We start from the raw sequence: 12,022 nt of genomic DNA, 5'->3' as shown, positions 1-12,022 counted from the left end.
ATGTATTTCTGTCAGACTTTAACTGTAATTTTTAATTTGTTTACAGGAGTAAATTCAACCTTAGAACACGTTTTTGTTTTAGGTTACTAACCAAATTCTCAGTATGTATAAACACATTTTTCTCAAAGGAAACCTTTTGTGTTTGGGGAATCCTGAGTTTTATATTCCATTACTTACACATACAGAAAGTGTCTGTGTGATTATCTCCTATCTTCTAGTCAGCCATGACCCATAATCCATACATTCTCAGATTATGTATAAAAAGCAATTAAGACAGATCAGGTATTTCCTGACATTTAAAAATGAGGGGCTGTTATCTATTAAAAACCTTGAGGAAAAAATAAAAACCTTGAGGATGTTTGCAAGGGGTTCTGGTTATCAAGCTGGGAATCCCTCCCTGAAAGAGGCAGCCACAGGCTTACTGTTAACTATTTTCCTCCCGTTCTCATTTCAGTATATTCCAAACTACTTTATTATTACAATGACAGATTGCTTTTAAGAGTTTAATTTTTCCAGGAGTTTTGTTCTCAACAATGAAGTAAGTATCCTTGTACAATGCATCTGTGTGACCTTTGCAAGTATTTCTTTAGGAGAGAGCCTCAGAAGTATTGTTCCGAGTAAAAGAGAATGCAGGTTTAATATATTGATAGCTATTGCTAAGTTGCTCTCTTAAAAGATTGCAAATTTATATTCCCACCTGTTTTTCCATGACATCTAGAGTACATGCTATTAATTTAAAAAAAAATTGCCAATCTGACAGTAAAAGAATTGCATCTCAGAGTTTCAGCTTGCATTCTTTCTTTCAGAGAGGTTGATGTATTAATGACTGCAGAGCTGCTCTTGTCAATCCTCTAGGGCTTCAGGCTGCTATAGAAAAGGACAGTGCCATTGTAATGGTCTTTTGTTACTCAGTTACCTGTCAATGGGTAGTTTGAAAGGTCGCACAATTGAGATGCTGAGCTCATCAGTAGTGTCTCTGTGACACCCTATTCAGCTGTTCTTTGGTAGTTCTCACTGAATCCAGTGAACATTTGGATGGAATACTTGGACCTTTTATCAATGCAGATGGCATCCCTTACTGGCTTTTAATAGGCTTTCTTACTTTGTGACCTTGAATTTGAAGATAAAGACCTCATTCGGTGACTATATCCAGAGTTAATGTTAAGAGGATTTTGACTATATAATACTCTATTTCTTTGATGGTTCACTACAACTTAGTGTACCATTAGTATAAATGACCACTGTGAAAGTGCCATTCTGGTCATAGCAGAGGATTTTGCTAGCATTTTCAGTTGTGATTACATTACATTTTAGGCCAGTTTGAATAAATCACTGGAATAAAAGCAGAAAATGCCAATATTTTGAGTAGTTAGGTTTTGGAGATTCAGATGACTGGTAGGAATCTGGAACTGTGTACCTTGGAGATTTTTTTTTTTTCCTAATCTCTCTAAAATCTTCATCTCTTAAATAATTTAGATGTTCTTTTCCAGTTCAGGATCAAAATCAACTTTATTGAAGTATAATTTGTGAACAATAAAATGTACTGATTTAAAATATGTAGGTTAGGGGATCCCTGGGTGGCGCAGAGGTTTGGTGCCTGCCTTTGGCCCAGGGAGCGATCCTGGAGACCTGGGATCGAATCCCACGTCGGGCTCCCGGTGCATGGAGCCTGTTTCTCCCTCTGCCTATGTCTCTGCCTCTCTCTCTCTCTCTGTGTGACTATCATAAATAAATGAAAAATTAAAAAAAATATTTAAAAAAAAAAAATAAATAAATAAATAAAATATGTAGGTTAGGGCACCTCGGTGGCTCAGCGGTTGAGCGGCTGCCTTTCATTCAGGTCCTGATCCTGGAGTCCAGGGATCTAGTCCCGCATCCGGCTCCCTGTGGGGAGCCTGCTTCTCTCTCTGCCTGTGTCTCTGCCTCTCTCTGTATCTCTCAAAAAAAAAAAAAAAATGTAGGTCAACGAATTTTGACAAATATATACATCTGTGAATACAGTAAGTACCCCAAAATTCTAAATTTGAATTCTAATTTGAATTCTAAATTCAAAATTTAGAAAGATTACCCCAAAAGCTCCTTTAAATCCCTTACCATTCAGCTCCTTTCTACCTGCCCAGGTAAACAAATCTAGAACTATAGATTGAACTTCATGTGAATGGAATCATACAGTCTGTAACCTTTGTTTGTTTTTTTTCCTTCAACATACTGTTTTCGAGATCGATCCATGTTGTATATATTTATAATTTTTTTCCTTTTTATTTCTGAGCATTCTGTTTTCATTCTATAGTTTGCTTATATATTCATCTGTTATTAGTTCTGGGCTTTTGTAAATAAAAATGCAATGAACATTCACATATAGGTCTTTTGTGAGTTTGTATTTTCATTTTTTTGGGTAAGTATTTAGGAGTGGAAGTGCTAAGTCATATAGTAAGTGTATTTTTAACTCTGTAAGAAACTACCAAACAACTTTTCAAAGTTGTATGTGCCATTTTATGTTCCTACTAGTGATGTTGAGAGTTCTAGTTTCTTCACGTCTTTGTCAACACTCAACAAATTGTCTTTATTTTTCTAGTTTTAGCCATCTTAGTGGGTATATAGTGGCACCTTATTGTAATTTTAATTTGTGTGAAGTCTTTTGATGAAGAATGTTCTTAGAGCTTTTCTTTAATAGAACTATAAGCCACTATACACTAATGGAAAAACCACCTTTTGCATTTTGAAATTTTTCTTTAGGTTTCTTTAAAAGGGATTGAAGACAATAATTCAAAATGCCTGAAAATCCTGCTCCAGGTACACTAGATATATACTTCTATCAGTAAAATTAATTAATGGTTGGAAAATGGAATGTACGATGGGATTAACTTGTGCTCTGATTATCCTTCTTCAAACAAGATAAACTGCAGGTCCTACAAGTTCTTGATCGCCTAAAAATGAAACTGCAGGAAAAGGGGGACACATCACAGAATGAGAAGCTCTCTCTGTTTTATGAGACACTACAGAGCCCTCTCTTCAATCAAATACTCACACTTCAGCAGTCCATCAAGCAACTGAAAGGGCAAGTAAGTTACTCATCAGGATTTTACATGTTGGTTTATTCAAAACAGCAAAGACGATAGAAGGAGATAGAGACAGACCAACTGTCTCTAAGTGTGCTTAATTCAGCAAGAAGACTCTACTGGGCCCTATGACCTGTAGGTAGCATTGGCATGGATAGTTTAAAAATGTTTATGGGGGAGTACCTGGCTGGTTCACTCTGTAAAGCATATGAATGTTTCTGTTGGGGTCTTGAGTTCAAGCCCCATGTTGGGCATAAAGCCTACTTAAAATGTTTATGATAAATTTTGTGTTTGGTTTTAGAATATAAGTTGCACTTATTTAAATATGTAAAGGTCAGGTGTTTTCAGACTTCCCAACATTTATTTATTTATTTTCTTTCTTTCTTTCTTTCTTTCTTTCTTTCTTTCTTTCTTTCTTTCTTCTTTCTTTCTTTCTTTCTTTCTTTCTGTTTCTTCTTTCTTTCTTTCTTTCTTTCTTTCTTTCTTTCTTTCTTTCTTTCTTTCTTTCTTCTTTTTTTTCCAGCATTTTCTTTAAAACATAAAATGGTGTTTAGAAAATACATAAAATGTATTTTCTTCATGATGTCTTTTTCTAGCAAGAAGTGATCATAGCCTTGTAGCATATTATTTACACCTCTCAAATATCAAATGCTTAGGATGCCTGGGTAGCTCAGCATTTGAGCGTTTGCTTTCAGCTCAGGATATGATCCCGGGTCCAAGGATAGAGTCCCACATGGGGCTCTCTGGAAGGAGCCTGCTTCTCCCTCTGCCTATGTCTATACTTCTCTGTGTCTCTCATGAATAAATAAATAAAATCTTAAAAAAAATGCTTGTCAAATACTTATCAAAGTAAGTATTAAATGTCACAGATATTCTGATCAGAAAGTTTTAGCATTATAACTCCTGTTTTACTTATGTTTCCTCCACTACATATAGCATAGTACCTGGACTTTTGCAGTTTCTACATACACGAGTGTTGACTTATTGGATACATAGCACCTCTTCTTAGAGTACTAGAAATTAATAGTTTTAGTTGTGCTCTTGGTTGCTATGTTTTGGGGTCTCGGATGACAAATTGATTTTAAATCATCTATTCTACAAGCTGGGCTTGAATAGTAGCTATCCTATGGATTACTTTGGACAGAATTTTATTTTATTTATTTATTTTTATTCATTCATTCATTCATTCATTCATGAGAGACACACAGATAAAGAGGCAGAGACATAGGCAGAGAGAGAAGCAGCGAGCCTGATGTGGCACTTGATGTGGCAGGCGCTTAACCACTGAGCCACCCAGGCGTCCCATTGGCAGAATTTTATTTTATTTTATTTTATTTTATTTTATTTTATTTTATTTTATTTTAATTTAATTTAATTTAATTTAATTTAATTTAATTTAATTTAATTTTTATTTATTTATGATAGTCACACAGAGAGAGAGGCAGAGACACAGGCAGAGGGAGAAGCAGGCTCCATGCACTGGGAGCCCGACGTGGGATTCGATCCCAGGTCTCCAGGATCGTGCCCTGGGCCAAAGGCAGGCACCAAACCGCTGCGCCACCCAGGGATCCCTCATTGGCAGAATTTTAAATGTAATTGGAGATAATGTATCATGGCTGTTAAGAGAAAATTAATAAAATTTGGGAAAACAGTGGTTTTTGCTGATACACCAAAATGACCATAAATATTTAGCAAGTGATTTTTCTTATAACTAATTAAGAATTAAACCCTGTGCATATGTCTCTGTGAATTTCTTTCTCCAGATCAGAATTTATACCATAATTTTAGCATTTCCCATATTGGTGGTCTGCTTTCTGTATTCCTTGGTCATGGGATGAATCCTATAGTGCAACAGTGAATGCTGTTGGTAGCAACAGAAATTGGGAAAGGTCATTACACATCTGTTACTGGACTAAGAGTGGATTCGACCAACCCATCCATCATAATAACAGTCTTTTATATTTATACAGTTTAGAGTTGTTATATGCATAATCATATTTTTATTCATTCAACTGTAAAATCTGATTTTTTTTTAGTGTTTTCATAAAATTTTGATGGGTGTTGATTTTTGTCTATCAGATCCTGTTGATATTTGTTCTTTTTTTTTTTGTAAGCTTTTATTTATTCACTTGAGAGAGAGTGAACAAGAGAGAATGTGGGTTGGGGAGGCAAAGGTGGGTGTGGAGGGCAACAAACTCAGCTGAACAGGGGGCCTGACATGGGGTTCCATCCCAGGAACGTGGGATCATGGCCCTGACATTCGTTTTTGATGTTACCTTTATTCCAGTGTGGTAGCACTCAAATCAGCCAATGATATTTAAAAAATTAACCTCTATTTTCCTATTCACCATAATTACAGGATTCTCTCTCCCCCTTTTTTTTTTTCTATGATGTTTAAGTATCTCTGTGATTCATTTGCCACTAATCTTGGGCAAATTACTTAACCTATGTGTCTTAGTTTTCATGTTTGCAAATGGAATAATATTATCTCTGAGGTCTGTTATAAGGATTAAATGAGATAATATATAAGAGTTTGGTATAGACCTTGCTCATAGCAATCATTCAGTAAATACTGTTATTGTTATTTTTGTTGAAATTACCTGTGGATTTTTTTGTGGCCTTCTACATGGAAATGCAAAAGGGCTCAGTGTCTTAGATGTTTATCCGACTGATTGGATGTATATGTGAAGTGTAATGAACTGTTGTACATGCTGTTAATGAGGTAATGGTAGAAGGCAGGAAGCAACACATTTTTTTTTTTTTTTAAGATTTATTTATTTTAGAGAGCGCATGTGAGCTGGGAGAGGGCAGAGGAAGAGGGAGGAGTAGAGGAGAGGGAAAGAATCTCAAGCAGACTCCTTAATCTTGTGACCCTGAGATCTTAACCCAAGCTGGAACCAAGAGTTGACACTCAACTGACTGAACCACCCGGTGCCCCAGAAAGCAACATATTTTAAACTATTAAATATTCTGTATAGGGCACCTGGGTGACTCAGTGGTTGAGTGTCTGCCTTTGGCTCAGGTTGTGATCCCAGGGTCAAGTTCTGCATTGGGCTCCCTGAGGGAGCCTGCTTTCTCCCTCTGCCTATGTCTCTGCCTCTTTGTGTCTCTCATGAATAAATAAAATCTTAAAAATATTCTGTGTAATACTAGATAAAAAAATTTATAGCTTTACAAACACAGATTCATATATCTGTGTTTTTATATGTAAATATTTAATATGCAGATTATATATGTAATGGGCAAAAAAGAATATTTAGTGAATAGAAATATTTATTTTCTGTAGGTTTCTTTTTTCTTTTTTTTTTTTTTTTCTGTAGGTTTCTATTGATGATTCTTTTTGTTTTTCTCTTCAACAGCTCAGCCACATACCCTCAGATTGTTCGACCAACTTTGATTTTTCTAGGAAAGGTTTATTAGTGTTTACAGACAGTGCCATTGCTAATGGGAATGCTCAAAGACCTTCTAATAATTTGACTGTCTCTGGGTTATTTCCTTGGACTCCTAAGTCAGGAAATGAAGACTTTAACTCAGTCATCCAACAGATGGCACAGGTAAAGTTATATCTTGTCATGGGACTATTTAGCTATCTTTCTCTTGTTATAGATTAAACAATACTCTTTAAAAAGAAAAATACTCTCTCATTTTGCCTTAAAATTTGCTACTTTGTGTGGCTTGCTTGCATCTTTATTTTGTTAGAAAAGATTGATACTATTTTCTAACCTGTGTATTGGAAATTTATTGGGTTAAAATTAATAAGGAAAATATCTGTGTGGTAAGCAGTTTTTAGACAATTACTCCAATTTAGCACATATCTACACATATCTACAAAAGATTCTTATGATTTTGATTATAGGAAGATTGATGTCTACCAGAAGTGATGAAATTCCTTTGAAGCTGTTTTTAATTTTTTATCAAAACAGAATTAATGGGAGTTAGAGATAATGATTTAGAAAATCTCAGAAAAAAATTGAAGAATAATCCAGTTTTGTCCCCAATACCTATTAAAAATTAAATAGAGTTGGATTTTTGGATGTGTTAGCTTTGTATTTGTTTAACTCACCTTCTAATAAGTGTCTTTAAAAAATGAAAGCTGAATTTTAAGGTTAAAAAGAATCTGTTTAAGGTGAAATATTTAAATAATCTATACCTAATTCCTTTTTTAACTTTATAGCTTTATCCTCTTAACTTTCTAATAATTATTTTTATGTGATGCTTTTGTTATGTGATTACACTTATGAAGTTCTCATGTCATAAATGTAATTATTAAGTAAAGCAATCAAATATTTTTTATTACACATAGAACCCATCTGAATGGTGGCCTTTCTATAATCTTTTGAATTAATCTAATAAAATGGAATATTAATTAATTCCACTATATAATTAAAAACACAACCCTAACAAATGCAGCAGGTTGTAACTTAGGCTGAACACTAGTGTATGTTTGATATCTATTTGGCTTTCCTCATTAAAAAATATATTTTGCTTGTAGAGAATTTGGATTCAGTATAAAAAGTAATATAGGATTTACTGTGGAAAAAGTTGTTTTTCTCAGGAATTTTCATCCAGTTTGGGTTTCATTTCATAATGTGAATGAAGTCTGAAAATACCTCTTTGATTCCCTGAGGTGGTGGAATGCTGCACATTCCCTCTTATGTTCTACTGAAAGTAATAAAGTGAGAGGATTTCCAGAAATAATTTATTGCTGAAATGCTGAGGGATTTTTTGCTTTTGTGTGTGTGTGTGTGTGTGTGTGTGTGTGTGTGTAGGTTTTTTTGTTTGTTTGTTTTGATACAGATGACTTAGGGGAACTGTTTTTTGTGTTATTCATGAAAATAGTAATTTCATTTCTTTGGAAAGGGTACAGTGGTTAAATGGATTTCACTGACTTTTTCTTTTTTTTTTTAAATCCCCTTTCATTAGGGCCGGCAAATTGAATATATTGATATAGAACGGCCTTCAACTGGAGGCCTTGGATTTAGTGTGGTGGCCCTTAGAAGTCAAAATCTGGGAGAAGTTGATATCTTTGTGAAGGAGGTGCAACCAGGGAGTATAGCAGACAGGTGAGGAGAATGTTCTTTTGCCTTTTGCTAATTTTTTTTTCTGATACTTCTGAAAACATTATTCTAAAGATAATAAGAACCTAGTAATAAAAACAGTTAACAAAGCAGTTAATACTTTCCCTTTTTGGGCAACCCAGGTTGCCCAGGTGGTTCAGCAGTTTAGAACTGCCTTCAGCCCAAGGTATGATCCTGGAGACCCAGGATCGAGTCCCACATTGGGCTCTCTGCGTGGAGCCTGCTTCTCCCTCTGCCTGTGTCTCTGCCTCTCTTTCTCTCTCTCTGTCTCTCATGAATAAAGAAATAAAATCTTTTTAAAAAATTAAATAAAAAAATACTTTCCCTTTTCATATATATTTGTCAGACCTTTTGCAGATATTCTCATGTGTACTTATGGCAGCAATCTAGCTAAGAGTGTCATTACTCTGTTCTGTAGATGAGAAAGCTGAGTTTCAGAGAGGTTCATTGTTTTACCTGGAGTCACAGAGCTATTAATGCTGGAAATGTGAGCCATGATATGATTCCAAGACAGCCTGACTGCAAAGTTAGTGCTCTTTCTATCCCACAATCCTCTCCCATAATTGAACATGATATTTTAGCTATGTCTGACCAGTAAGATGGATATACTGAAATTTGCATTCTGCATACTGAGTGGTTTATTTTTTTTAAGGATTTTATTTATTTATTCATTAGAAACACAGAGAGAAAGGCAGAGACACAGGTTGAGGGAGAAGCAGGCTCCCTGTGGGGAGCCCGATGTGGAAGTCGATCTCGGGACCCTGGGATCATACCCTGAGCCAAAGGCGGACACTCAACCTCTGAGCCACCCAGGTGTCCCTACTGGGTGGTTTATTAAACTTAAGCTTATAACAACTGTTTTGGTGGTCCTATCACATTATTGATTATTTCTTTTGTCAATGAAAAGCCTCCTTGGGACCTGGGTGGCTCAGCTTCCTCAAATCTGTATGATTCCCCCCTATTGCACTTGTACTGTTGTTTTATTATTTTGAGGGGTATATGTAAATCTTTTGTTTATTTTTAACAAGCACGTTATTTATTACATTACTACTGCCCTGTTAAAGAAACAGCAGCAGTAGTGGTTTTCTATTAGTGTAAAAATTCTCGGCCAATAATAAATGTTTGAATTTACATTCTCCATTCATGGGGGCATCACTTCTAGTCTCCCGAACTGAATATTCAAAAATAATGGATTTCCATGACTTTACAGCTTTTGTACTGCCATTTCATACAGCATTTCCTCAAGTATGTTCTAAGGAACTTTAGAAGTAGTCAGATATATTTGTGAAATCCTATGCTGTTCTTGGAGATTGGGTATATATATAGTTAGGGTAACCATATAGTTTATTGTCCATGTTGGGATAGTTTTGGGTCTAAGAGGGGGTACTTTTAGTAACACTGAGACATCAGGTATAGAGTAGGGCTATTCTAGCAAACTTGACAATCTCAGGTGACCCTGGACGTAGAGTCACTTACCAATAGTTTACTTGAGGCTGTGAAGTCCCTTGACAAAAAACTTATTTAACTTTTATTGGCCCAACTTTTAAGTTTTTTTAACTTAAAAAATTATTGGTTTACAATTCACATACCATAAATGTCACCATCTTAAAGTGTACAATTCAGTGTTTTTAGTGTATCTTCAATGATGCATGCTCTTTTTTAAAATTTTATTTTGAGAGAGAGGGTGTGAGAGAGCCCAAGTAGTGGGAGTGGCAGAGCGAAAGAGAGAGAGAGAGAGAAGCAGGCTCCTCACTCAGTGGGGAGACTGATGCAGGGCTCGATCTCAAGACCCTGGGATCATGACCCAAGCCAAAGGAAGACCTTTAACTGACTGAACCACCAAGGTGCCCCTGTGCCCCTGTGCAACCTTTTTGTGGTCAATCCTTATGTCTGAGCTACTCTATACTAAGTCTGTAGTTATGGATTGAGGTGAGCATTTTCAAAAAGAGGAGTTTGATATGTCAGTGTGTAAAGAGCCTTGACCCAAGGCTAAGCAGTCAGGTGGCATCCCAGAGACAGCAGTACTTAAAAGGGAACTTGAGAGAAGATAGTAAGATCTGCAAAGAGCAGAAGGTGTCAGAGGAATACAGAGACTATTGTGAGCAGTAGTCCTGTAGAGAGATGAACATAGCTTCTATCCTTGGAGTGAGGCTCGTACCTGGTATGGGAGTTGAGTACAAGAGACTACCAGAAAGGACTGGAGAGAGGTGGGATCAGTCATGCATGACCTTATAGATCATGTTAAGTGGTTTTCATGATCAGGTCTTCCTTTTTCTTGAGGACTTTCCACATAGAATTGTGTTATTTTAGGAGTTTACCTTAAACCTTTAGGCCCATTGGCTCTCAAAGTCATTCATTGTTTTTGAATGTTGCAATGAAGACAAGAACTTGTATCCTCTTAAATGCAAAGTATGAATTCAATATATACAGAGTTAATTTTTTTTTAGATTTTATTTATTTATTCATGAGAGACACAGAGAGAGGCAGAGACACAGGCAGAGGGAGAAGTGGACTCCATGCAGGGAACCCGACCTGGGACTCGATCCTGGGTCTCCAGGATCACACCCTGGGCTGAAGGTGGCGCCAAACTGCTGAGCCACCCAGGCTGCCCTACAGAGTTAAATTATAAATAATAATAATAGCAGTAAAACTAATTCTGTTCAACTTTAGAATGCATCAAAATCGTATTTTCCAGGAGATTTCTCTCCTTTACAATTTGTTTATCTGAGATTGAGTTTATATTCCCTGAACAGGTAGTAACTGGAAAGAAATGCAATGTCCTGACAGTCTGCTGGGTAGTGGGGGAAGGTAGATTAAAATAGATTGATTTCCAGAAAATAGAAGATTTGAATGTGAGTAAATTAAGAACTTATACAAAATGAGTTACATCAGGGTTGAAGAGATTGGAGAGTATCTCATTCATTTGGGATTAATTAAGACATTTTCCTTCACGAACAAGCTGTGAATAGGAATTTGGGTGAAGGAGTCAGAGAAAGCAGGACATCGGAAACGTGAAAATGGAAGTGATTTCTGGTGTTATCCTAGGGTGGTCCCATTTAAAAACAAATGTCTCTTTAGGGCTGGGGAAAGGTGCACAAGCAACATTCTCAGTTTACAAAATATATGTATATCAAAATCATAGAAGTAATATGTATAATAGAAAACTATAAAATATAGAAATGTAATAAGCAAACTCTGGGGCTTTGACTACCCTGGGACAACTAGGAAATACGTTAGAATGTTTTATTTTTATAAAGGCAAGGTCATGGAACATATACAGTTTTATATCTTATTCTTATAATGTAATAAGCTTTTCCTAATATTAATAAAAGGATGTATAAGCAACATCTTAAAAATTATATATGTATGTATGTATTTATTTTCTAAAGAGAGAGAGAGAGTGAGTGAGAGCCAGTGAGAGGGGCATTGGGGTGAGGCAGAAGGAGAGGGAGAGAGAAAATACCAAGCAGATGCCATGTCCAATGGGAGCCCGACCCAGGGCTCAATGCCACAACTGAGCTGAGAGTGTGACCTGAGCCAAAATCAAGTCGGACGCTCAACCAAGTGAGCTACCCAAGTGCTCCAGGAGGTATAAGTGTGTGTTTTTTTTTTTTTAAAGATCTTATTTATTCATGAGAGACACACAGAGAGAGAGGCAGAGACACAGGCAGAGGGAGAAGCAGGCTCCATGCAGGGAGCCTGACGTGGGACTCGATTCCGGGACTCCAGGATCATGCCCTGGGCTGAAGGCAGCGCCAAACCTCTGAGCCACCCGGGCTGCCCAGGCATAAGAGTTTTAATGATACCTGATTTATTATGAGAGCCACTAATGATTTTGACATCAAAAATAGATATTTCCATATCTGATTTGGTAGTTTCAAAGGA

General features: G+C 36.3%; 1 protein-coding gene across 5 annotated transcripts in view; it reads left to right on the top strand.

Annotated features, from left to right (window-relative positions):
• Positions 1 to 12,022, top strand: part of PATJ (PATJ crumbs cell polarity complex component) — a 359,628-nt gene that overhangs the window by 9,322 nt on the left and 338,284 nt on the right. For all 5 annotated transcript variants that reach the window (XM_041770677.1, XM_041770680.1, XM_041770678.1 and 2 more), the window contains exons 2-5: positions 2,737 to 2,793; positions 2,896 to 3,062; positions 6,419 to 6,613; positions 7,983 to 8,122. In XM_041770677.1, coding sequence (XP_041626611.1) covers positions 2,772 to 2,793; positions 2,896 to 3,062; positions 6,419 to 6,613; positions 7,983 to 8,122 — 524 coding nt within the window. In that variant the 5' untranslated portion in view covers positions 2,737 to 2,771. The remainder of the gene's footprint in view (positions 1 to 2,736; positions 2,794 to 2,895; positions 3,063 to 6,418; positions 6,614 to 7,982; positions 8,123 to 12,022) is intronic.

The sequence above is a fragment of the Vulpes lagopus genome, chromosome 10 (assembly GCF_018345385.1).
Source record: "Vulpes lagopus strain Blue_001 chromosome 10, ASM1834538v1, whole genome shotgun sequence".
In the NCBI taxonomy this organism is placed as follows: domain Eukaryota; kingdom Metazoa; phylum Chordata; class Mammalia; order Carnivora; family Canidae; genus Vulpes; species Vulpes lagopus.
This window is presented reverse-complemented; position numbering and strand designations above follow the sequence as displayed.